General features: G+C 41.0%; 1 protein-coding gene across 1 annotated transcript; it reads right to left on the reverse strand.

Annotated features, from left to right (window-relative positions):
* Window positions 1-64: 64 nt before the first annotated feature.
* On the reverse strand, window positions 65-27,854 carry LOC117261729 (homeobox protein aristaless-like 4). Its single transcript, XM_033634175.2, has 4 exons — window positions 27,186-27,854; window positions 16,108-16,421; window positions 5,932-6,060; window positions 65-4,606 (listed from the first exon to the last, which is right to left on the reverse strand). Exons 1-4 carry the CDS (start codon window positions 27,523-27,525, stop codon window positions 4,286-4,288), a joined length of 1,104 nt encoding a protein of 367 aa, XP_033490066.1. The 5' UTR covers window positions 27,526-27,854; the 3' UTR covers window positions 65-4,285.

Raw genomic sequence — 27,854 nt, forward strand, 5'->3', positions numbered from 1 at the left:
ATCAGCTGGAGAAACAACGTGAGAAAGTTGTTTTCAGAGGCTGTAAAGAAGAAACTACCTGAACTCTTTCATCCATTGGAGACTCATTTATTTCAAAATCACTTCAAAACCATCAACAGAAACAGCAAGTTACTTCTGTACAAACAAATGTCAGGCACTTTAAACAGATGTCAGTGATGCTGTTCATGGTGCTAAATATGGACGGGCTTAGGAGACAGTTTTCGACTGTTGGGACACAAAACCACACGCCTCTGGCTTTAGCAAAGAGGCCACTGTCCCAGTATAAGTCAAAAATAAAAACTTCTCCAACACTGTAAGTGCAATAACTTATTGCAATGGCACATTATATAACATCACAATCAGAAGTAGAAATACTTGATTAATATACAAAAAAAAGCTGCTTAAAGCCATAAGAAAATTAGAAAGCAATTTCAACCTCGGTAAAGTCCAGAGCAACTCTTCAGAATAACACACACAAAACATAATTTTACATTTCTTGGCAATATTATTGTAATACTTCAATGGTTTATCTCTGGAGGTCCATTATTTGACAAAATAAGCGAAACAAATGTACAAGCAAAAGAACAATATCATTAATATTGCCCACATTCACACAATACGACATTATAACTATGGATCTCAATTGCTTTATTTCAGTAGTATCAACGTGGACGGAGCTGCAGAGGAGTGGAGCACTGAGGGAGGACCAGCGGGAAGACACACTCAACAAAGTAGGAATTCAGTCACACAAAAAGTCATGTAATAATTTAATTTGATCGCATACTGTTTTTATAATGTGTTTGATTATTATCACTCCCATCGAACAAAGACTATACTCATTCAAAATCTTTATTGGACGGAGAGTCATGGCTTTATTTTAGAGGCCTTTTGTCTTTTTATTCGATTCCAATGAACCCACTGTGTAGAATATATTCACAGCATGAGCAGTTATGTCAAAGTAATCATCATGTTGTCACCTCATTTATTCGCTGCTGACATGAAAGGGCTTGGTTTTAAGGCAACAACAATCTGTTTTGTCAGCGGATGATATTAGGAATTTCAAATTGTTTTTCCTTTCATATGGAAAAAATTACAGATTTGCAAGTCATTTCTACAATTAAAAGCAGGAACTGTGGAACTGCAATGATGGGTCGTCAGAAAAATAATCCACGGCTATCTTTATAATAATTTCAAATAATTTTTCAAGCAAAAATGACAAATGTTCTCTGGTTCTAGCCTTTGACTCTGCTGCTTTTTTATCTTATATGATAGTAAACTGAATATATGACACTTGAAGACGTAACATTTGGGTTTTAAAAGATCGGGATTGTGATTTTTCACAGTTTTCTGGCACTTTACAGTCCCTCCAGGTTTTCTTGTGCTTTTTTGGGAGGGGATTGTTGTGCTCTGAAATGCTCCAATGCATGTGGTGATGTTTTTAGGCTTTTTTTTTTTCGTGATGAAATGGGTGGAGCAAGTGAAAACTGCAAAAACAGCTGTATAATTTATTAAAACTCAGAATAAAACCCACTGTTCTAAATTTGCAATTCATACTACACTAACGTCACCACTAACTCTGCATAGTTAATCTAGTCTCTTGTCAAAGCATTTCATTCATTCTCTGGGTGTGTTTTTTGCAGTAAAAAAGTATTTGTCAGTTGATGTTGTTCATGTTCCACCACAATGCTGCACACAGGGCAAAACAGTTTACCTCCAAATGAGAAACGTTCATGTCACATGTCAGCATCTTGAGTTTGGTGACGTGAAGACTGCTATGATTGGTGAAACTCACAAGAAACTATGAAAACTGGTCAAATTTGCGAAAAAAATTATTTGACGAAATTGCAAGGTCACACAGAACTCATGGGGATTGGTTTAATTTGCGTGTATTGTGCTGATTGTGTAATCGCAATATCTTGAAAGGCCTGATTTTAAAGACCGAACAATCGACAATCGAGAAAATAAATCAATACTGAAAACAGTCATAGGTTTTAGTCTTACTCTCAAGATGGAGGACTTTAACGGGCACTCATATGTTACAATGATCAACCAGCTATGAGGAGCAGAAACAGACTCTCCTGCCATCATCCTCACCGGGGAAAGAAAACGGATATGTAGCCCAGCGGGCGTCACAGAGAGATCAGCCAAAAGACTAATGAAGCCTGTCTCTAGCCTCAGCCTGCAGCCCAGCTCTGGTGACAAGCTTATTCCGGCGGGGCAACACACAGAGACACCCCTGCAATCACTGGACATATTCACCACATTCCTGCAGTCCAGCTCTAAAGTCATCACATTACCTAAACATTACAGAATGCTCTTCGGGACAATTGGGGCCACTGATTTGGCCTGCAGTCTCTGGCATGTGGCGGATTGTGTGAGCGAGCTACAAACTCCAAGAGTCATCTCTGCTGAGCCCACGTCTGACGACGAATTGATTATTACAGCGTGTGGAACTGTGTGTGCAGCATGTCCTCGCCGTGTACGCTGTGATGTGCTACGGTGTTTGCAGGGCAGGACGGCTCACTTTGAAGCTAATTAAGTGTGTCTATTCCCGGTGGTTGCTGATTGAAGCTGGCATGGCTAGTTGGTGTTGAAGGCTGCTGCTGTGCGTTGCTGCGCCTTGTCTGCCGGTTGAGACGGTGTTTCCTGTAACCTGAGGCCTGTGCCTAGCAGGGGAACCTGTGGAGGCAGCCCTGGGGGAGGAAATGACACGTTGGTTTGAAATTGCTGCCAATCCAAGGCCTGCCCTCCTCCCAGAATAAATTGGCACAGGCCCATGTCTGCTCTCGCTCAATTAGACTCTGTTCGCTTATTGCATTCAACCTCTGTCCTTCTTTGCAGGGACATAGACTACCCACTACTACCCACCGCAGGCTTCCAAAAAATTGTTTTCTTTGATTGTTTGCTTTAAAGCTGTGGTTCCCAACCTTTTTACTTAAGGGACCCCTTTTCTATCTTTGAGTTAAATGACAAACCCGACATGAACCCGATATTTTATAGATATTTTATATTATATTCAATAGATAATAAAAACTGTACAATTAACTTAAACTGTGAACACAATAACTGGAGGAAGTTTGTGTAAAAAAAAAACAAACCTGATTATGATGAGTTTTGAGCGGATTATTTCCTGTGAATGTTGCATCAGAAATTAATTTTCTGACATTTTTATACTTTGTTTTTTTACGATTCTCTGAATTATGTTTTTTATTTTCATTTTTAACGATCTTACATACTTAATAGACTTCCTTTTTAAGTGTTGAAGTGTTTTCTTCTCCCTGATGCTTAGCCATACCTCTATTCGAACTGCATACTTTCAAATGCAGGAGCAGGCTGTTTGGCAGACAGTTAAGGCTCTGTGAATATAGCTTGTGTTCAGGTCCCTTATCCTGTAAGATTCTGTGAGAAGTATATATCTCAAATGATAATCTGAGCTTTAAATATACAACTTAATTTAGTTTTTGTCACGGAAATAAATGTAATGCTGAGATGTTGTTTACTTTATCTTTTAAGTTTTCTTACACCCTTTAAAAACAGGAAGGGCTAGCGACCCCCCCTGAAGCTTTGGTGACCCCTAGGGGGGCTGGGACCCTCAGGTTGGGAACCTATACTTTAACGGATGCTTTGTAAGTGACAGAAAATCCATCTAAGCTTGGCCTTGTTTTTTTTTACATGGCTTTTAAAATGCAGATACTGAATGTTTAGATATGTACTTGAACTCATGTATATGGAATAAGAGACATGTCCAAAGTAAGATACATAAAATGAGTGTGGAGGGATGGGCGGTGTAAAAAACTAAAGGAAGTAAAAACGTGAATCAAGTCTCTGTAAATGAAAATACTGAATGAAAAAGCTGGATTTGGCACTGAATTCCTGGATTCTGTTAAAGCAATTTGTAAACCATATTTATTATATTGCTTATTTTACTGAAACCTTTCATTATCATGAATGATACCCAGTTTATTGAGGACTAAACCTCATATTTCAATGAGACCTGAGAGATCAAGGAATCAAGAATGAACACGTCTCGGTGACATCTTCTTCTGAGCCACACCTCTGTATTTCTCTCACTTTGAGCATCTGCTGATTGTCACAGCCACAGTTGTTATCTCGGTTACGCTGGCCGCTGTAATGGCCTCTGTTATCTCCACAGTCTCTCCCTGTTCATTTGACCTGTGTTATCGTTAGTGCTCTCAGGAAAACTCCCTCCTCCCCCACAGCACTCGCTGTTGGCTGCTCCAGAGTCGAGGGCCTTATGGGGGCGGGGTGGAACTGGGCCGAGGCATCATGTAGCCCAAGAGATGGCTGCACTGTGTTCCTTGGCCTTCATACGCAGCGCAGCTATGCTGGAAGACTTGCGGTCTGGATCGCCATTAAGATCATAGCCATTGATTCCCCCGCCCATCCCGGGACCTCCAAAAAGGCTACCCATATGTGTCTGTCCCATGTGGCTGCTCCCCGGACTGGGCACGCCCAGGAAGTCAGAGACACCTCCAGGACCGTGAGGGTGAGGCGGCATGCAAGAGGGGACGGAGTCACAAGGCACAACGCAACCCGGCACTGGAGATGCTCCACTGCTGCTCCCAATCCACGAAGGGTTCTGGATCTGGAGAAAAGCAGTGATTTTAAGTTAAAGAGGCTATAATTGATTAAAATCAAATGACGGTGTGAAAGGGGATGCTTGTAGTAATGAAGCTACAGATAGTTATCACCTGAATCTGCAGCTTCTGTATTTACAGGACATTATAGTTTAGGTTTAGCTCATTGTTTAGCTGTCTGGATGCAACTTTACTGATTTGTTTACTCCCACCACTTTCATTCATTTTCAGCCCAGCAGCAGCTGTTTCAGTGAAAAACCTCAAAAAAACCTCCGTACGAAACCTGCTCATCATCAAATGACAGACAGACACAGTTAAAAACCAGCTGGCAGTGCACAGATTGTGATGCATTTAGCAGTTAAAGAGACAGAAATTTCCCCCAGGAGTTGGTGGAGACCAAAACCAGAGCTAAAAGGGTGATAATTGGACTTATATTCACCAGGTGGTCAGAAACACAACTCCAAATGAATGATAATGTTGCTCCATAACATCTGTCTGTGTAAATAAGCAACTCTTCGCTAACTAGGTTGCCATATGAACTTAAAGGCCCCAATACACCAAGCTAGCAGTCGGCTGATGGTCAGTGTCAGGCTGTCAGTGAGTATCTGACGCCCTAGTTTTTGGGGTGTGTACCACACTGTTGGCACTAGTTGGCCCCTGTTGGCCCTTGTGGCCTGTTTTTTGGCTGCATGTTGAATTGGCGTCCAACATGGTGGAGCCCATCAGTGAGTGAAATCACTCTGATTGGCAGTTTAGCTCAGCGCACCAGAAGAGAAACAGGAGCGAGAAGAGCAAACAAATGACTAAAGTTTGGAGGTTATAAGATTTTTTTAGGCATTGAGCTCATCAGCAGAAACGGTTCAGTAATGTTCATGTTACTGTTTGCCAGCACCGTAAATATAATTTGATCCTTCGACACTGAGTTGTGTTGTTAATGTGCTAACTGGCTAACTAGCGTCTTGAGTCTGTCCTGTTGGTCTTCCAGTTTCCCTTTTTTTAATTATGAATGGTATGGAGAGTTATTTCCTTTCACACAGATGCAGTGCTAGATGAACGTTGACTGTTGTCTTTGTGATGTGTTCAACACAGGCAACATGAGGTGACACAACAATCTGCCTTCATCACCACTGGTTCTTAGATGTTGGTTTGTAGTGTTTGGGCCTTAAAAATTGATATTATGTCAATGTTGTGTTCACATATTGTTTCTGCTGCCCCCAAGTGGCTAACTAGAGTTATTGTGGGTTCATTAACAAACCTTACTCATTACCATTTATGACTCTGATACCTCAGATCATGAGTATCTGTGCTACACTTCCATTTCTTTTCCTTTTACCTGTGCGTAGTTCTCAGGCCGAGTCAGTAGAGGCAGCTCATAAGCAGTAGAGAAGTGTGTCCGGACCTGTTGCATCTGGCCATAACGCTCCCTCTTCCTCCACTTGGCTCTGCGATTCTGGAACCACACCTGCAAAGAATTCATTTCATCAGGAAAATACTGACCAGCCCTGACAGAACAAAACTTGAATATCACTTTAAACATAGCGCTCATATCACAGCAAAACCCAAGTGCTTTCCTTGTATAAAACAAGGCCATCCTCTCTGCTCAGCAAGACAAGGTAAGAAACTGAACCACATAAAATGAAGATAGTGAAGCAAATAAATTCTGCAGCACATGAAAGTCCAGGCCCAGGTTTTAAGACTTGACGTGTCTTTAAAGTGCCGTCCACACGGAGCTATTGATGTGAAAATGGTGAGTCTCCCCTGGTGCTGCACGAATCAGCTCCTCCCTTTGATACACAGGCGTCTGCCTCCCTTCAGGCTGCCAGCGTCGACAGATCCACATCTGGGCCTGTAGCCATTCATAAATCACTCTGAGAGAGGTGTGCTCTCCCCCACATGTCAGCACGGTGGGATACAGCGGGGAATCCCTCCGTATAATCCATGAAACCAAAGTTCAACTTTTGACCAAGAATATGCTTTGCTTGTCCGTCTTTGGGATAATTAAGTATTAGATGCGGTATATGAGGTACTGGGTGATTTCTCCCTGTGAGATTGATAGACGTGCTACTCTGCAGAGAGGCTGTGCTCTCAGTACCTGCTGACAGACCAAGTGCAGGCCACTTAGCCCACTTCTCCCTAACAGTGGAAGGCACTGAAGGAAAGTAGGACTGAGGGGTGAAAGACAGTTTTGAAAGAAAGTGTGCTAAGTGCAAAAAAGTAAAGTTTGTAGCCTAAATATTTCTACTGCAGTCCTGGTACTCACTGTCAATGCTGTGTAATGTAATCATTTCTACATATCAAGATATTTTTACCCTAATCGAGGGTCTGAGTAAAGAGGGTGTCATATGTTGTGAAGATTGCAAATCCTTTTAAGGCAAATTTACTGTTTGTGATTTGGGGTTATATAAACAAAATTGCCTTAACAAGTGTAGATAAAGATGAGTAACAGCAGCTCTGTCACCGAGAAATTACCAGAGATGGGACCAACCACTGTTTTGCAATTCATAAGCGAGTCTCACATCTTTGCACTCAAGTCCCAAGTCAAGACAGGCAAGTTACAAATCAGCTATGTCCTAAACTCTATGTTTTGAGTCCTACACAAGTCATAATGTGCTCTTCACCAAATGTAATACTATTTTAATAACTGAATAATATATTAAATTGACAAAAATCTTGCATGCTTTTCAAAATTGTTTTGTTAAAACAAGTGGAACTGAGTAAAAGTCCTAGTTTTGACATTATAATTTCATAGCAAGAACTATTAACCAGCACCACAACAGAATGATTTTTTGTGTGTTTCTGTCCTGTCTTATGGTATTAAACTCAGCTCATATTAAAAAATGTCTAACTTTCTCTTCCCAGATTGGCTCCTGGGAAGGTATCAAGTATTTTCAAGTCAAAAGGCTCAAGTCCAAAGGAAGTTGTGAGTCATTAGTGCTAAAGTCCAAGTCCACTTGCAAGCCTTTTTTGATTTTGTTGAGTCTTAAGTCATCAAATTTGTGACTCGAGTCTAAGTCATGTGACTCAAGTTCACACCTCTCGAAAATACAACAGATTGAAAGAGAAAATGTTTTTTTGAGGAATACGTAAATTACAAATTACTTTTTGTATCAACATAAAGAGGAAATGTTGCTTATTAATGTATCTGGCAAGTCGCAAAAATGTTGATACTAAGCATATCAGCAAAATGCTCACTGAAAACATATTTCATTTATTTTCCACCAGAATAGGCAATCTCTCAATACAATATCCACTAGTAGTGACTGAAGCTTTATTTTTTTATTTTTACCTTTTTTATTAACTTTTAGCCATAATCCTGATCCTTTCCTGACTGTAATCAAAGTGCCTTTTTTGCTTTAATTTGACAGGAATCAGGATGTATACCCCAGATCCTGGTGTCACAGTCCTGCACTTTGTATATTCACCATCCATCCCTACCACATCCTTATGAATCCAGTGTGGTATATAAATGTAGTTAAATGTCATGTTTCATGAACTCAAAGAAACAACAGCGATTACATTGTTAATGTAATTATGTAAACAATTTTGTAATATACAAATGTCATGGTTGGAAACAGGGTTGGAAATAGTGACATTGTTGGCCTTATAGAACACCCACTGGATATTGATTGTAGACAGAGAACCGACCACCTTGTAGCCAAAATGCATTCCTTGGCACAAGCCATTTCTTTTCAGTCTGCTTTAAGTCTTACACTGCTTTATAATTGGTTAAATACCAGCTATTCAGACACCTAAGTGGCTTCCAAACTACTACCATGCTCCTATAGCATGTAGCAAGATCCTTACTTAAATGATCTGTGGAAAATCTTTTCAGTTTTTAAACAAAATTGCCAAATATTTTTTGGTTCCATCTTCTGAAATCTGCTTGTGAACCCTACTTGTTTTTGTTTTCATCATAGTTAACTGAGTATCTTTGGGATTTGGACTGTTGGTTGGGCGAAACATTTGAAAAGACTTCACCCGAGCTCTCTGAACTTGTGAAGAGCATTTTTCTGTTTTCTGATGTTTTTATTTAATAGACAATTATTCGTAATTTGTATCGATGATTGTTCCCAAACCGTGCAGATCAGTCAAGTTGTGGAAAAAATCACTTTCCTTTCCTTTGTTTTGTGTGAATCACATCCAACATGAGTTTCAGATACCTTCAGCCTGCATGTTTATCCAGCCTTTTTATGTAGTCACTTTGTAGTCACAGTGTTTGAAATGATACAATTTTTTGGCAATTATTAACATTCAATGGCATTAAATCTATCAAAGCTAAAAAAAAATATAAAAATCAGATTTTCAACCAGAGGCTGCATGGATGAAACAACTGAGGAGAAAATCAGCTGTATTCTCTCCAGCAACGAACCCATTGTGTGACTGTTGGTCTGTGTTCCGTGACTTTGTCTTTATCAGCACTGTGTGCAGGTGGTTAATCTAAGAAGAGAAAAAATGGTCCTATTTTTTTGGTACTTGGACTTTTTTCCCTTTTTGCCATTGTATCAAAAAAGGTATTGAGTATCATGTTTTTCTAGTATGGCGTCAAACTTTAAAATTCTGGTATCATTCTTACCGTTTTAATCCTTAATACATTAATATCATAAAATGAAAGCCGGTGGTAGCCTCCTCATCTATTTCTCCACATTTTCTCCTGTCCTATCTGTTTATCTCTGCTGTTCCATAATATAATCACTTGTAACTTTCCCTAATCTTTCTTCTACAAAGTTTTCTCACATCTTGTTGCAAGAGAATGGAGGAGCAAAGGGAGGTACTGGATGACTCCACATGTTTATTTGTATGTATTTGTTGGTTGTCTGAATCTTATCCTCCCGAGAGGGAAAGGGAAACGTCTTCAAAGAGAAAAGAGAGAGCGATCCTGCTTCGACACAGGGGTTTGAACTTGGATTGTGGGCTGATTCCCAGCCCAATCAGCTTGTGGTTTTCACAGTCCCTGACATGCAATTTCCCCTCAGTCAACCTCCTCAAATCCCCCCTCATCGCTCTCTCTCTCTCTCACCATTTCTCTCAGTCAACTTAAACGCAGCGGAGCTTAGTGACAAACATGAGCAGTGTTGCACAAAGATGTGATTATTATAAAAGCAGACGGGGTTTGATATGATCCCATACTAAGTTTTTCTCACAGTGCAGGATGGGATTTTTATTCAGTGACATAAAATCTGCTATAAGCACCACAACATGCACACAAACCTGTTGTTCTTCTGACCGGATAGAACAACAAGTTAAAAGCTGGCTTGTTTTCAAAGAGAGGACCATATACGGCCTCCTGTGGCACATATAGCCGCTGACTGTGTTTTTGCGAGAAGTGACGTAAAGAAATGTTGTCTGACTCCGACATTCCTCGGGTCAGCTGGCGAGATTAGAGGACAGCTCACCCTTGCAGAGTGGTAAGATGATATCTAAGGCTGTGGCTGAACCCCAATGTCAAGGTGAGGGGTTGTTGCCCTTTGAATTATATCATATGTTTGGAGGGGGGCTGGGAGTCTATGTTATGCTCCCCCTGAGGATATTGGGTCTCTTATTGTTTAAGGTTTGTCATGTCTTTTCTTTGGTTCTCCTTTGGTTATGTGAGCTCAGAACATCACAGCTTTCCAAATATAAGCCTCAGCACAAAAAGCCTGATTGTCCTGATAAGTGCAAAGCTCGGTCGCAGTTATAGTTTTAGTTTCTGGAAAGTTGTGGCACAGTTTGATTTATCGGAAGGTAATGTTAGCCAAGTTACACCTCTTTTCCGTAATTCAAACAATGGTCCAAACAAAGATGGTCACCACAAATGATATACAAATCTTCTTGCTCAATATGTGCAACATAAACAGCAATGAAAATTGATTGATGTTTCCGTCCAATATTTTAGATATTCATATACAATAACATGTTATTATTTGGTTGTGCTTTGTAAAAAAAGACCTAAGAAATATTTTCTTTCTTTATTTATTTATTTGGTAGCTGATGGAATAAATTTGCATTCAGATCATTAGAAGAGTCTTTAAGATTCCAGAAGGAATTTCAGCACAGTCATCACTGTTGCTTAATATCTTCTGAGTTTTTCAAAAATCACCAGGTATTTATTTTAAGGAAAATGGGACGCTCAGCTCTGTGACTTGAATATAATGGTAATACATGAGAAGCACAAATTGGAGCTAAGGTTAAAGGAATACTTCATCAACATAACGATCATTTGCAAATCTTTTAGTCATGCTGTGTAACCTTGAATTTGTGAAGAAAGCTTTGTTTTTCTCGCATGCCTCCAAGGAAAATGGCCAACATATTAGTTTCTTGATTGAGTGTGTAATATGTTAAACAATAGCAAAACTCTATCAAGACATCCGTTTACAAACTCTCACACAACTTGTGCAGTATAAACCAAGTCTCATTTATCCAGTTGTATGCTCAGTACTTCCCAAACACATGCATTTTCACTGGGGCTGACCCCCAATAGTCGACCAAATGTTAGTCAACCAGAAAGGTTGTTAGTCAGCAAGATTTCATTGGTTGCTTAGTCACAGAAAAACAAAACAAACAAAAACATGACACTCTATTATGAGCTGCGCCTTGTCAAAATAAATCAAAACCTGTATGACTAGACCATGTGGGAATTTAATTTGAAAGGACAGACACAGGAAGTGGCCACGCTCAGCAGTCAGACAGGAGTCAGGTTAATTTCCAGGGCTGGTACCTGCGGTTATTCCACAGGCTAGTTAATAACATGTCGGGCAGGAAATCCAAAGTGTGGGATCATTTTGAGAAGGTGAAGGACGAACCCAAGGTGATATGTAAACTCATCTTCATTGGTCGACTACAAACATGACGTATCATCTGAAACATGTCAGTAGCTACATGCCCATTAGCCACTTAGCACAATCATTACTGCTTTGCCGACAGCATCATTAACAGGCAGCTCGCTCAGTGTGTGACGTGCACTTGTAGATAAAATATAGGCCTATATTAATGAAGGTTCATTAGTACGGTTTTGTATTTCTCCGTAATGTAGCACAGTGTGAACAATGTTACTGATAATATTCTTTCTCACACCTTCAACTCAAACCATTGTGTTGCCCCGCCCAAAATATATTATTTAATAATTTAATTAACATCATAAACATGCGGGCAACTAGTCGACTAATGGCCCTAAATGACGACTGTTGGTCGGCTAGGAAAAGTCTTTGTCAGGGCAGCCCTAATTTTCACTAAAAAAAAACCTTAGTATTTAAAATTGAACTGGAAGTGAAACTTATCAATGTTCTCTTCGAAGTCAGACACCAACAGAGTCCTCAAACCCGGAATTGAGTCAACACTTTTGCACTCCTGGTTCCCTCGTCTCGAAGTCAAAGTGTTTTTGAATGGGTTTTTGGTTAGATGCCTGAAATAAGGTCTGTGGTTCACACAAGCTTAAGAGACTTCACATTTTGGTTTTACGACATAAAAACATTAGTAAATACCCCACTTGTTAATTTTGAAGCTTTTAGGTGTCTTTAAGACGGCGGTTACTAAGAAGTGACTAAATGAGGCTACAGAATGTCATCACGTTGAACGCGGCTTTACAGCCTTGTTGTTGTGGCAACTTTGAAGCCATAGGACCCTGGTGGAGTTAGTTTACAGCCTAATGTTAGCTTTTTATGTCTGGCCATTGCATTTGCTATTCAAAAATCATATGTGAAGATTATCTTGCTGAATAAAATGTGTAAGTATCATAAACTTTTGACCTTATTTTCTGCAATAATCCAAAATCCCCAACACTATAGTAAGATGGGTTGTTTTTTTTTTTTGCGAAAATGCATGTGTTTGGGAAGTACTGAGCATACTATTGGACAAATGAGTTTTTGATTATAGTACATGAGCCGTGTGAGAGTTTATAAATGGAAATCAACATGTTTGCCGTATTCCGTGGAGGCATGCGAGGAAAACAAAGTTTCCTTCACAAATTCAAGGTTACACAGCATGACTAACTGACAGACAAATAATCATTTTGTGGGTGAGGTTCCTTTGATAAGGTTCGATAAGGTTAATGTTGTACGAGTATTTCAAAGTTCCACTCTCCTTATAAAATATAAAGTTTTATCAGTTACGGAGCTGCCATCTTAATTGTGCTGGATCAAGATAACCCAACTTAACTCCTCTAGTCTTAATCTCTTTGTCGTACTCCCACCCCTCCCCTCTGAAGCTCAGCCTCTTCTCTCCCCTCTCCCACCGCCGACCCCTCTCTCCATGTCTCTCTCCTCCCTCCTCCCTTTTAAGTCAGCGAGGGGAAGTGGGGATATTGGAAAGTGAGATGGGAGAATGTTCAAACTGGAGCTTGTTTTCATTTCATGTTTAATTTCCTGACGCCTAAGCCCTTGGCTTTCCGCAGCTAACCCCGCTGACCTTTCGGAGGCGTGCAGACGAGAGCAGCGGACCATGCGCACACATACACAGGATACACTCAGAAAACACACACATTTACATACGATGTTATATACAAAATTCAAAGTCAGTCACTAACAAATGCGTTCTTTTAACCTGGACGCGCACACACTTACTGGAGCCTTCTATAAACAAGCAAACAATGTCTGAGCACATATATGGCCTGAGTCTTGGTTTCTGGGTACAGAGTGTGTCATGTTTCACAGAGGGTTTGCTCTGCGTAGCTTTGCCTTTGAACGGCAGTAGGAATGAGACCCAAGCCAAATAGTTTGGCAGGGAGATCATTCGGGGAACATTATGAAGTCAGATGTGTCCTTTGCGGCTCTGTGTCTCTTATTCCCAAACTTTTAAGTTCGTTAGGAAGGAAAGCTCGCCGTGTTTTTGCACGGGCAGAGTTTCAATTAACACAAAGAATTTTTGTTGTTTCTCATAATGATTAACGCTGACCCATCGTGAATATGAAGCCCGAAAGGATGATATTTACCAACTGCAAACACTTACTACTCTTTTTTATTTTATCTAGCGGACATCTGCAAAGAAGGTGGTTCAGAGCTCTCGGAGCTCAAAGTGCTTGGCGGTGATACAGTAATTGCTAAAGACGTTGACAGCAAAAGGCAGCTTACAGAGCCATTAAAGAGCTTTATTTATGCTCCAGAGCCAGCAGGCAGAGAGAGAGGGGAAGAGGGAGAGAGGGAGGGCAGAGTGCACAACTCCAAAAGCAGCTTTGAAGTCCAGCCGTCTCACCTCATCTCTGTCATCCAGGACCACTACGATTGATAGACTGCCTCAGCAGTCACTCACACACAGCCTCCCTCTCCATAAAAACGTGGGCAGTGTGGTGAAGTTCAAGTCTGAGGTTGAGAGCTAATTGTGCTAAATAAACTAGTGGCAGCAGAAGTTGCAGATGTGATTATGGAAAACTGCAGCCCGACTTTATGAAGACATTCATCATCAAGCTGAGGATGAAACCGTGGGACCTTGACATTGGCATTTTGGCAAAAAAAAAAACATCTGTACTTTGGATTTCAATGGCTGTTGTTTGAGATGAAAAGGATTCTCCGATTGCTTGCCAAGCTTCGAGTGCCCCTTGGTATTCAACAATTGCATATCCCTGGACTTTGTCTTGATAGACCTTCAGTTGAAATTGTGGGATTTAGTCTTGATTACGTACATATTTAGGGTCTGATTTTAAGAAGTATGGGTCAAACCTCACAGTGACTCAACAGAGTCTGCTATGTGCCTGTCAGATGAGGAAGTTAATTATATTCATCTGGGGAATAGATGGGTCTGTGTGAACGCAACATGAATGTACTTACTTTACTGTACCACCACAAGGACCAGGCCAGGTTCTCTGTCCCTGACTATGTCTTGGACCATGCGTGGAAATTGAAACTGGCATCTCAAAGTGTTTTTTATATCCTTGCCAAATAGCTTTGATGACTTTTCTTTTTTTTCTCCATGTGTTTTCCCTCCCTGCTTCCAGAGTTGTGCGGTGAAGTAGTTTGAACATAGTAGTGCTGAGGAGAAACCCTTGGCCTCTGACCCCTCCGCAGAGTCTGCAGCATGTAAGAGCTAAGAGCAGAGTATTCCCTTAGTCCCACCCATCCCACTCTGATCTAAAACTGGCAGGCAGAAAGAGAGATGAAGAACAATAGGCTTCGCTGTCTGCTGCTCCGAACAATCTTTGTCAGCATGCCAGTCTTGACTCTCCCAGCCCTCTCTGTCAGCTCCCCAAGTGATTATTAGCACGCAAACATTAACGACTGCAGTCATACAACACAGCTCATGGAGACGATCCTCCAAAGAAAGAACAACAGCTTTCGTGGTTTCAGCAGATGCCCCAAAATGACTTATGTTTATGATGAAGTGACAAAGCCCTCTAGTGGCTGGAGTAATTTTAACGAGTAAAGCAGATAATCAGATGACAGTTAGAGTAATGTGGGGGTCGGGCTGGATGGACTTTAACATGGGAAACAGCTGTTTCTTTCCCTAATCTTTACCTTGTCACTGCGTAGAAGGAAGAGTGCATCTACTCATGGACGAGAGGCTCAGGCTTATGACAGTGCGAGATGTAAACATGAATTGTGTCCTCCTCGGCTGAGTTGTAATGTTAGCTAGCTAAGTAGTGCTAAGTGAGCTAGCAGTAGATGCATGCTTCCTTGCATTGATATGGGTGGTGGGTGTAGTATGATTGAAAGAAAATAATTCCCACATGAAACTACTCCCAACAAGGTCTGTGGATTATCTTGAATAACCAGGTCATGATTTCTGGAAAGAAACATTGCTGTCGGGTTTTTCTTAGCGCTTTTTTGGCGCTTTGAGCACCACAAGTCAAGTGCATTAACAGAGGTGTGGACTTGAGTCACATGCCTCTAACTAGAGTCAGACTCGACTCATGAATTTGATGACATTTGACTCGACTTGACAAAATCGACAAAAAAAAAGACTTGCAACTTGACTTGGACTTTCACAACAGTGACTCATGACTTAACTTGGGCTTGAACCTTTTGACTAAAAAATAGTTGACACCTTCCCCCAAACCTGAAGATTAAAAAAATTTAATAAATTCAATGTATTATCAATACATTCCATCCATTAAAATTGTATTACATTTAGCGTAGAGTGCATTATGACTTGTTTTTGGATTGGAAACTCAAATTTTAGTCCTTGGGACTTGCCTCGGGATATTAGTGCAAAGACTTGAGACCTACTTGTGACTTGTAAAACAATGACTTGGTCCCACCTCTGTTAATAAATAGCACTAGCAAGACAGGTAAGAAGAAAAATATGTGTTTTTGGAGGTGAACTGTCCCTTTAACAAAGTAGTCCCATTTAATCCAAACCACCATGTTTCTCTAACCCCTAACGACAGTGGGGGGTTTTCTAATTCTAGCCAAACATCTATCAGAGTGTTGTCACATCATAAAATTTATTTTTACAAGAGTATTGGCTTTGAAAGAACAAACAACATTCACCATTCTAGAGGGCATGAACAAAGGACTTATTTTGTCATTCAGTTTGAAGGACTCATTGACTCATGTCAAATACAGGAAGGATCATGTAGAACCTGATGTTCTTCCCCCATCCTCACCTGCACACGAGCCTCCGTCAGGTCCGTCCTCAGTGCCAGCTGCTCGCGGGCATAAACATCTGGGTAGTGTGTCTTCTGGAAAACCTTCTCCAGCTCCTCCAGCTGGTAGCTGGTGAACGTGGTGCGATTGCGTCTCTTCTTGCCTTTGTTGCTCTCTGCCTCACTTTTGTCCAGAGGGCTGGAAAGTTCCGAGCCCGGCCGCTCGCTCAGCCCCTTCTCCCCTGGCACTTTCAGATTCAGGTAACTACCCTCCATCCCGGGAGGGTCGACACTCGGGGGCAACTCGGACTCTGTCAGGCTGCTGTTGTCTTTTCCTGTAAGTATCATAAAACACAGATAGAAGTGTGCAGGGTTACAATCAATGGTATTTTGTTCTTTTAAAGGGGCACTTGTCCAGTTTTACACATGAACTTTAAGCCACTTTCAGACATGTACTGAAAACCTATAATTGTCATTATCCGGAGGAGCTGTATGTGAGAATGCAAATGTCCAAATTAGTTGGGTCGGACATCAAACGGACTTTATCCTGCCACCTCCCTACTACAAAGTCTGTGTAGTGTCTGATTGAACCTGTGTGAATAAAGCAGGTAATTGTCCAGAGAATTCACAGCAAGCGAATAAGTGTGTTAATCACGTTTCTATCACGAGGCTCACGCAAAACTGGAAGAAAACAATCATCAGAGGGTGAAAAAGAAGGGTCATGTACAGAATGTCGGTAACAAAAACATCTAAATGGAGAGATGAAGAGATTCTGGAACTTCTGTCTACAAGGTCCCAAGCCGAAATCATCAGAAAACTCAAGGAAAGGCAGGAGACGCTATGTTTATGACCAAATGACAAACCACCTGTGGGACCACGGTGTTGTCCACATCATGTCCTGCTTCCTACATTCTCTACCCAGGCTTTGGCTTCACCAAACATAAGATTTCCAGTAAGAGAGAACACCTCTCTGAAACTCTGGACATTGTACGAAGTTCATATGAGAATATGACATTAGTTTATGTGTCACAAGAAGAACTATTTGGTCAGTGAAAGGAGTTAATACAATTAAATATAATGTAATGTCTCCATCTGTGGCTCTAGAGGGACCAAAGCTTGAAAATATCTTGGCTTGGACTTTTTTAACGGAAAGCCTGCATTACAAACTGAAGGTGTGGAGTTGGCAAGAAGTGGGCTGAATAAAAGACACTGTCCAGTTGCTTAGTGGGAAATGTAGGATCCAGGGATTTTTAGAGCTTTACCTTTGCTAGAAAATAGAAGTCAGGACATCTTGACTTCTGCTGCATCAATTTCAACCACTATCTTATAAATATGTCTTTAGCTTTATGGATGTACAATTTTAAATCACCAGAGAATTCCTTCATTCTGTGAGATTTATTGACAGAACTGCTCAAAAACCTCATAAAACATACTGGCGATTTCAAAGTTTAGATGTAACACTGTGGTTTTAATGAAACACATTTGAGCAATTTTGGTTTCGGTTGAAGTATGGCGTTCTTACGATTTTCATGTGAAGCCTGAAAAATCAAAATAACCTTCACAGTTTAAGTGTGGCTTCACATATAATACTAATCAAATTCTTACTGTAATAATATTATGCTCAAGCAAGCTATTAAAACCAACTTTCTGACCATTTTAGAGCAGAAAAAAAGAGGGGCACATGTTGTCAATAATAGTCCTATAATTATAGTTACTACACTATAATTGGAATATTCAGCAGTGTGATACTTTCTTTAAAATGTGGCTGAATGAAACCACGGTGCCTCACGTTCGAGTCAGGCAGTGTGTCTGCTCATCATCACGTTACAACATCCACACAAAATGGCATTTACTTTAAGCTTACATCACCTCTGTACTGTTTTATTTTGACGTTCAAAGGCCTTGTCTGTTTGCCACAAGAGAAGAAATGTCTTTTACTGTTTGAAAGCTATGTCACTACACATTGGCGTGACCTGTGACACAACCCTTGAAGCCCTCTCCCTCACATCTCTCAATCACGCCACCTGAAACCCGAGTCACACAGGACCTGCTCCGTCTCGAGCTGTGTATGGCGGGCCTTGTGTACGAGCACGCTTGCCCCTCGCAGCCTTGCCCCAGAGATGTAAACAACATTGTGTTTGTCACCTTCAATTTCGAGAGCATCCATTTTGTGACAGACCTCGCTCTGTTCCTGTCAGCGCTCGCTAGCTTTTTTTGTTTCCTTTTAGGAGATGAAGAAAGCTGTCCCTTCTCCTTCAATAAACAAACAGCTGTGTGAATAAATAAGCTGAAGGGCTCTGGTTGCGGGCCAGTGAGAACAGTGTGCTCTGTCAGCCTCTCTGTTTGCCTTTCCTGCGACTGGGCACGGTGAGTGCCCCGTCCTAACTGTATTGGTCCGAAACCAGCGCATAATGGTCTCCTCTACATAAACAGACTTGTAAGTCTTGTGCAACGCCAGTGTTACTCAAGTCTAACAACATTTATCTCAGAGTAAGACTGAGTTTAAAAGGATTAACGTGCATTTTACTTTGTCACTTTGCATTTTGTTTATGAGTAATGGCCTCCTGTCATTTCCAGAAACCCAGTGCGAAGAGGGAAAGAAAGTTGACACCTTGTGGCACTGGTGACTCTCAGAGCCAAGTGTTTTAGTGGTTAGTAAGATGACTGAATAGTTTGAGAGTGATGAAGCTAGGCGGTGGCTGTCTGCAACATGCATGTTTGTTTTCATAGATTAGTACGCCTTTGGCTAGTGTGTCCCACAATGAGTTGTCAATAGTCATCCTCTCAATACTGCAGCAGCCCTCCCCTGCTCTCTGGCGCAGACTTGCCCTGACAGAGACACTAATGGAACAACACAGCTCGCCCAGCTGGAGTTCATGACCTCATATCGCTGTGGCCCACCTGTCAGACCCTCTTACAGTCTCCACACAGGCAGATGTTCTGACATCATCTACCCCTGCACTGGCCTCTAATGCTAAAGCACTGTGCAATATTTTCTTTCTACCCCTGAGCAGGAATATGGTTGAAATGTTGAGAAGTAAGACAGGTCAACTCCAGGTTCCTGCATGGCATTTACATCTGTGAGAGAAAATGCAGTCATGCCCCTGAGCAAGGCACATATCCTGTAAGGCAAAGGTTGCAGCTGGATGCACAGATGAAGGGTCAGGAAGATGGTGGAATAGTGAGTGAAATGTTTAAAGACTTCAGTTCTATGCAGACTTATATATCAGCAACCTCAGGCATTTTAGGACCAAACTGTTCTGGGGACTCCCTGAGAGGAACTGCCCAATGGAGAGCTCCACCAAGAACTACCTGCAAGGGCTTTTTTTCTGTCTGAACTTGCACCACCAAAAGGAGCGCTGAAGTTAGGTAAGCCTGGCAAGCAGTCAGTATAGCAGCGTAAATTCTGTGCGACATATATTGTCAGTTCAAGAACCCAAAATTCGCCTATGGTCAGTAATGTCTGGACTTTACTGTCGGTCCATTGTCCATGATCTCTTCATGGTTTTCACTATGAGCTGTTTGTGTTTGTATTGTCTGTTGTTAGCACAGCTAACAGGTTCTTAAAAATGGCAGTTGCTCATGCTGCATTGGCTCATGTGTTCAACCAATCACCACCCAGCTGGCCACCAACGTCAGTATAACATGAAATGCCAACGTCAATTTGATGTAGAACAGTGACAACAGATCATTTTGATATTTTGTTGGTTTTAAGTTGTATTGTGAAGTAACCAAAATCCAGTGTCTTCCAAATGTTTCATGCCAACGACACCTTGACTTAGAATAACGATATTTAGTCATGAGGTATGGAGACCAAAACCCAGAGTCTACGAGATGTCATAATGCAAACATCCACACAAAATGTCTTTCTGACGTCACATTGATGTCAGGTATCAGCTGGGCATACACTTTCATCATTCAAGATTCCTCTTGTGCGGGGAGAGTACCTACAGGAGTTAAATAGTCCCTCAAACTGTGTTCTAAGAACTACAGTAGTTCCTAGTTCTGGTGGTGTGGAGACGATACAAAAAAGGAGGGTTCTCAGAACTATGAAAAAGTCTCTCTGATCTGAAAACACCTATTTACATTGAAATATGCACTAATTACAACATGAAATGAAATAGTTGGACATTATGGGACACACGTTTGCTTTCTTACTGAGAGTTAGATGAGAAGAATAATGCCACTCTCATGTCTGCACAGTTATTACAAAGCTACTTTGAGCAGCTGGTTAGCTTAGCTTAGCACAAAGAGCTAACAATCACCAATTTATAGGAGTTTTGTGACTATTGCTTAACTGGAACTAGCTGCCAGGCAACCAGCAAAGACTCCAGGTTGTTACTGGTCCCAACTGAGAAACAGTTAACCCCACGTAAAATGACAATTAGACATTTTAACTTTGTTTATTGTACAAATTAAACAAAATGAGACACAACTTTTTAATTAGTGAGCTTTAGAGGTGCTTGTTGTCGGATTTTGTTACCTTTGAGCTAAGCTAAGTGTTTCCAGTCTTTTTTGCTAAACTAATTGGCAGGAGCTTTATATTTAGTATATAAACACGAGAGTGGTATCAGTCATCTCATCCAACTCTGGGCAAGAAAATGAATGAGCTAGTTTCCCAAAGTGTCAGACTATTCCTTCAAGTTTCTCAGCCTCATACAGACTTATATCACCACAGTTTGCACTAGAATCTTTCTCTCAAACTCATCTCTCTCTTCTCTGTCACGCTAACAACATACAGTCCTTTGCCACAAACATCTTCCAGTATTCCCGCATGCTGAGCTGTCTTTTCTGCACGCTGTTCTGGAGAACACAGCCATCACACACTTTCTTTTGCGAGCCAAGATTCCACTGTGTTGGCTCCAGCTTTTTTGGCATTCAGAGGAATGTGTTTTTGACTGTTCTCATTTCAACATGCATCAATGTATATATATATGAATGCAGCGAATATCACCGGCTGATCCTGCAATTTGCCAAAGCTACTCTGTGACAAGCTGCAGACCTCTTCAGTTAGCTGAGGTCAGATGTTTACTAGGGTCAGCAATTTAATCACTGCTGAAAACAGAGAGAAAACATCAAAGTGTAATTTAACTGGTTGTAAAGCAACAGGGCACCCTCTCAGTTTTTATGGAATGGGACGGGGAGGGTCAAGTGAAGCCAAATAAAAGAAACACTATAAATTAGTAACCTGGGGAAGGGTTAATGACCAAACACTAAATAGGGAAGGGAATGCTTTTAAACAGAGTGCTCCAAAATGTTCTCTCAAAACACTCAAAGCTGACAGCAGTGTGCCACAATGGCTCTCCACTTATCACACCTTATATGGACCACATAAAGTCAAATATTCCATTGGCTTTGGTGGCTTTTAATTTTACATTCATTGCTGGTTCACAGACATGCTTTGGGCTGGATTATTTTTCCCGCAGCACAGTCTAAGACCTGATGTTGACTGTTGTTTCCTCAGTGGAAGGGAGGCTCCCAGATGTTCCTGAGGAAAGATCTATGCCAGCGGCTCAAAGAGGAATGCAGATTCCCTGGGAAACCAAAAAATCTTTCTGTTCAGCCTCAGCTCCTGATAAATTGACACGTTCGTGAACTCACTACTGTCATGATACCTTGGGCTGTAGCTGTCACTGTCTCATATCAAACAGCTCGGAAGCACTTTGGGAATTTAGGGTGTTTACTGTTTTTTTAAACGGTGGTAGAAGTACATTGTGTTTTCCTCTTTGAGGTCCCGTGTGTAGGATTTAGGGGGATATATTGGCAAAAATGGAATGTAATATAATAAGTAGGTTTTTTTTAGTGTATAATCACCTGAAAATAAGAATCCCCATGTTTTCTTTACAGTACCTTAAAATTAGCTGTTTGTATCTACAGTTGGAGCAGGTCCTTGTCCAGAGAGTCCACCATGTTGCACCGCAATGTTTCTACAGTAGCCCAGAATGGACAAACCAAACACTGGCTCAAGATAGGGTCATTTGCATTTTCATGGCAGCCCTCGTAGTTAGCAGCCCCTCTGTGGTGAGCCAAAAAACATCAGAAAAACACAGATATTTTTGATGTGAAACTGTTTTATTTAAAGTTTTTACCAGTTTTAATCACCTGGTCTGTTTGTTCTGGAGAGAAAGAGACCTCTGCGGATAATTCGGCTCCTGGTAAAAACCTCCTGAACAATGAACACTGGGAGTTTCAACTGGCTTCAATCTGCAATCCACACCGTTAGATGCCACCAAATCCTACACACTGCCCCTTTAAAGGACAAAATCCTGTAGGACACATTCTTATAACTGAGTTTTTAAGTATTTGTAGTTAAATGCATGTGCTTAAATTAAAAGTACATATTCATTCTCATATTGTAGTATATGAACTGTCTGTAATCAAGATCAAGATGAAGAAAATTACAAGTAATTTAAGTCTAAACATGACATAAAAAGAGGACAAGGAATTAAACTGATAAGGAATTCAAATCAAATGTGACTATAGATTATGTAATTAATCATCTGTTAGCCGCTCCCTGACTCCCAGTAGCCCTGAATTCAATCCATGACCACATTTATACCGTCTGGATCATGTTGGAATCACATTTTTATGAAGTAATTTTGCCTCTTTGCAATCACAGAGATGCATAAAGAAAGTATGTGCTGCAGGCGGTGTCACTCGATGATTTGGGTAACTTTCCACCTCTGAGTTTTATTAGAAAAATATATCAAACAAGCAAAATGAGCTGCGTCTTTCTGCTGAAAGCAAGCAGAGAAAGAGAAAAAGAATTATTGTTAATCACGGACCCAAAAGTGATCATCATACTTTCGCACTGCCCAGTAGTTTCCATCGTTAGCCTGTCACAGTTGGCCCTCTTGAGTTCACATTTTGTGACATGTCAGGCAAAAAGCTTATACCCCTTTTATGACCGTATATTATAATAACGTTCGGCCAAATGTTGCATTATTCAAGCGCTCCTCCAGAGGTTAGATGTAGTCCATTGATAAGAATAAAGGAAGTCAAAGGAAAGACACAGCGCCAGCCTCAACACGAAAGGCACAGATCAAAATGTGCACCAGCTGGTTAAAGTTTCCAAAGCATCTCTTTAATCTGGCCTGCATGCAGTGCTCAGGTAGGCAGTGGGGAGTTACCTTCCCCTGCAAGAGAAGAGAGGTGGCTCAAAGCAAAGGGCCAAATCATGCTGTGTTAGCTGCACAACAGCATGAGGAAAACATATTTCTGAGCGGTGACAAGAGGGGATTCACCCAAACATCTCATGAGACGCTCTGTCCCCTGAGCTGATGTCTTTTCGTTAAATGGCTGCTGCTTCACCTCCTGAGTCACACGCTCATACAAGTCATTACATTTTAACTAGCCAAGAATTCATCCTTTCAAATATTCTCATTAGATATTCTAATTTATTCTGGTTCACAGACACACGCCGGCACGATCACAGGTGTCATTCAGGCTTATTGTGAACATCGACACAATGTGTTAGTCATCAGCACATGCATATCCTGTGACATCACTTCCCCGAGCCTTTTAACATGTACTTAGAGTACTATATTTTGACAGGAGGCTTTTAAAACACTGCCAGGACTTTTTTCTTGGGGTCTTGTTTTGGTTTTCATACACAGAGAAAAATGTTTTACATATCACAGGATGCTTCAATGTCCCGCTGAAGGGAGGAGGGGTTGTTTGAGAGAACAAAGATTGACGAAGCTGTGTTTTATAAATGTTTAATTTAAACTGTTTTTTGTGAGAAGACAAAGAGGATGAGGCACATTCAGCCCTGCAGTGTCCCCACAAACACTATGTTGTACATCAGCAATGCAGAGCTCAACCTCAGTATCAACTACAGGCCTGTTAACACAATTTCTACTTTTCAGATTTAGCCTCCATTTATGTTCTCTCAAATTCATAAAGACAGGAAGAATATTCATATACACAATGCATCTCAAAGCCAAAGAGTTCAGCAAAGTACGTGCATGTAAACATTCATCCCCACACGTGTGCAGCTTTCCCAGAAACCCTCTCATTTCTCCCGAGCCCCTCAAATCATTACCCAATCTCGATGTCCATTTCTGACTCGTTGCTTATTTGTACAAGGTATTGTTGAGACGGGGTTATGTAAACCAGTCCCACTTTGTCACTCTCTGGGACTCTCTGAATCTTCGGAGATGTGATGTTTGGGGAGTATGAATAATAACTATAGGAGCTCAGTAATGCACATCTGCCTCAGATTAATGCGGACCTCTCCTGCAGCGCTGACCTGCATTCCTCAGCACTCGATCAGCTCCAGGGATTTTATTTCATTCATCGCCGTGTGAGCAGGTAGACGGCTCCATCCCTGCTCTCGCTGTGGGACAGTCTCGCTAATTAACACGCACTCAAGGAAGCAGACCCGCCAACCTGAGCCACTACTGTGCAGAAATAGGTTCAGTCACTCTTCCTAAGGCAATATTGTATTTTTAATTAACATCTTTTAAATGATTTATGATTTTAATCCATGCTACACAACATGAAACTTGCAAAACACTATTTTAAACAGCAAAAATGTGCAAGAATATGAATTTTAGAATAAGCTCTTAAATTTGTGTATTGCTTCACTACAGCTGGATCATACTTAGTGGCACTGGTTTAAATTGATTTAAAAGAAATAATTTGCAAAAGGAAAAAAAAATGTCCTGAATAAAAAGGGTAAAAATGAGCATGCAGCATACGCCAAAAATATTTTCCCATCATATTTAACAGGAAAAAATAACAACAAATCCACACTTAACCTTTGCTTCTCTTATCCTCGTGTGTTGATATTAATATATTAGATATTTTAGCATCTCCTTTTTTATGGTGTATTTGGGTGTACACAGTCAGAATGACACATAGCCAAAATGTTGCCATGTAAACAGTATCACAGTTGTAGCTGAAGCTGCCACACAGACTCCCCTCGGGGTATGAGATGACTTTTGTCACCATGATGGAGTTAAAGCATCAGCATTGAGCAATATATCTCCCATTGAGGACCACACATAACAGCACAAGCCTGTTGACGCCTGAGGCTTTGGCAAGGCCCCAAAGCATCCTCCCCAGAGCCATGATGCCTTCATCTGGCTGCAACATTTTTCAATGATAACATTGCAGAGCTCTCCTCGAGGGAGGCATGTTGCATTTAATGATGGTGCTTAAATGGTTCTGTCAGTGCACTTGCCAATTCACTGCAGTGCAGGGGTGCTGTAGTCTGTGTGGAGGCATTGCTCTCAAACTCCAGGAGAAGAGAAAAAAAGTGACACTTGAGTTTAAAGTGAAGAGTGACTCCAGTTGTTTCTCAGGAAAACAGATTACATTGCACTTCGTGGATGTATCTTGGCAAAGTGTGGTACTGGCTACTGCACAGAAAATACTCATGCTGAGGCCTAGTTGGTCCCTCTGAGCAGAGTCAGGGCAGCTCAGCTTTATGTCTCACACGTAATCCTTAAACTGACAATTATTGAGTGTATTTAAATATATTTGTATTTTCTGACCTGCTTTATTTCAGCGACTGAATCTATTTTCCACCACGAATCGCCGATTAAAAAGTCCATTTAAAGGTTGGGTTGCTGCCTAAGTTTCGAACAACATCAAATTTCAGCCACGATCATAACAGATGTTTTCTTTTGCAACATCCGCATCGTGATAAACATCTGGACCTGCAGATATAGGCGCCGATGAGTCTATACGCCGATATCTTATTAAACTTATATTTTTGATGTAGTTTTTAAAAGGTAGACTGTAATATATTCTATATGAATATATTATGCGGAGTCATTTTTACTTGTAATGGATTTTTTTAAGAGTCTCGGCCCTCTCTTGTGGACCTGAGTCAATTTCGTCTGCGCAATAAGAAGCTTTTCTCTTTTTATTCTAAGCCCCCACGTCCCATAAAAGGGACAGTAAAATGAATTGTTTTCTTTAAACGGTGCATTTGTGGTGCAACGAACTGTCGGCACACTGTAAAGTTGTGAAGCTTTTAAATGAATGCTGTTTGTCATGACGTCCAAGCTGTTTCTAAATGTTTAAATTTGTCTTAGACTGTTGTGTTGTGGTCGACAAATTGAGAAATCCTGGCCTATAACTGGAGCCACTCCATTAAATAAATGTGTATTCCCATAGCTGTGGAATAGCTGCGCCATGTTATCACCAGTTATTTTAATTATCATAAAATAATCATGTGCTTAAAATAGAAATTTGAATAAGCATAATGGATTAGAGGAAAATAATCCAGTTTAAATATTTATTCCTTTTTTACACACAGGCGCGTGGATTCCCCATGTGTGTGTGCGCGCGTGCCATGGTGCCTTGTAGCTCATATTTGAATTTTAAAATAATTAATTACTGTATTTATCAGTGATGAGAGTTTAACTGTCTGTAGACAGCAACAGGTTGTAGCTGTAGGCAGTAAGATCAGTGAGAGATCATCTTCAGCATGAAATTATAGTGAAGCGTCATGAGGTCGACACACTCTAAAATGCAAACATCCATTCAATTAAAAAAAAAAGTTTTAAATAACCTCCTTACCTCTCAGTCTGAGCACACATATGAAGAAAATAATTTGCAACAGGCCTTATGCAACGCTGCAATTATAACTTGCAAGATGACAGCAGTTAATCTTATTTTCTCTGGAATATATTTCTAATTTATTCATGGTTGCTTTTTGTCAATCAGTGATTGGACTCAATTCTTCTTGTAGCTACTTATTCCATGCAAATTTTATTTTAATTTGTGATGGTTTTAATGGTTTTAGTGTCTGCAACTCAGATATTTTGCTCCCAGTGCGTAAAAAGTACTTTTTCTCCTCAGCTCACAGTTGCGCACATCTGTTTCATAAGAAACTAATTGTGACAATAAATATGAATTTATTGAAGTAATATACACAGTTCTGCTCTGTTAAAAAACATGGATATGTGATGGGAGCCCTAGTGGGTTTATTCTCTCCTCCTCTCTGCTCTTTGCTCTCACATAACTTTCAGATTCTGTGTTACACACTACACTCCAGTTGTTGTTTGCAAATGTCCCCTTTTCTCATGCATCTCCGTTCAACTCATGTGTTGCCTCATGTTTGTGTCTTTCTCGTGCGCACTCACCATAGCAGGCAATGAGCGTCCCGTTGTGTCCGCTGTCCGGGTGCAGCTTGCCGCCTTCGGGCGGAGTTTTGCAGGTCGGTCGCTGCATGAAGAGCTGGTATTTGCTGAAGGTGCCCTCCTCTGCGCCATCCAGTGACTGGCACTCCGGCTGGAAAGGACTCCGGGACTTCTCTCCGTAAGCCTGCCCTTTACCCGGAATGAACGTGGGGCTGTATTTGGCTTCAGTGGTCGGGAAAGTCCTGAACGGGTTCGCCTGGTGATCCCTACCTTGCGCAGTAGAAGTGCTATAATATGAATCCATCGATGTCATATCGCAGTATGAGACGCACGCTGCGTTCATACCTAAAAAGTTATATTAAAAAAAATCCACACGGTTCTTCTTTCCCTCCCCTTCTCTAGACAGAAGATATTCTCCCCAAATTCTCATGCACTGACAAACTCACACTGACGCGCTCATGCACACACACTCTCACGCTGCCGCATCTGGGACTGGTTAAAAAATGAATCAGATGTTTTCCAGAGACTGCAGACTGAACAAATGCTAAAAGCCCCCTGAAGGTTTGTCGGGGTAAAGAGAAATGCCTTGCTCAAGCTGATGCCGCCTCAGTAGCCTACAGTGCATCTGACACACACACACTAACACACACACTCCCAGTACTCCGACCTTCA

This window comes from Epinephelus lanceolatus, chromosome 5 (genome assembly GCF_041903045.1).
Source record: "Epinephelus lanceolatus isolate andai-2023 chromosome 5, ASM4190304v1, whole genome shotgun sequence".
NCBI lineage: Eukaryota > Metazoa > Chordata > Actinopteri > Perciformes > Serranidae > Epinephelus > Epinephelus lanceolatus.

Coding starts and splice junctions, on each gene's coding strand:
- LOC117261729 (XM_033634175.2), bottom strand. CDS start 27,525: ATGAACGCAGCGTGCGTCTCATACTGCGATATGACATCGATGGATTCA. Junction 16,422..27,185: donor GACGCTCATTGCCTGCTATG/GTGAGTGCGCAC, acceptor TGATACTTACAG/GAAAAGACAACAGCAGCCTG. Junction 4,607..5,931: donor GGCCTGAGAACTACGCACAG/GTAAAAGGAAAA, acceptor GCTTTTCTCCAG/ATCCAGAACCCTTCGTGGAT.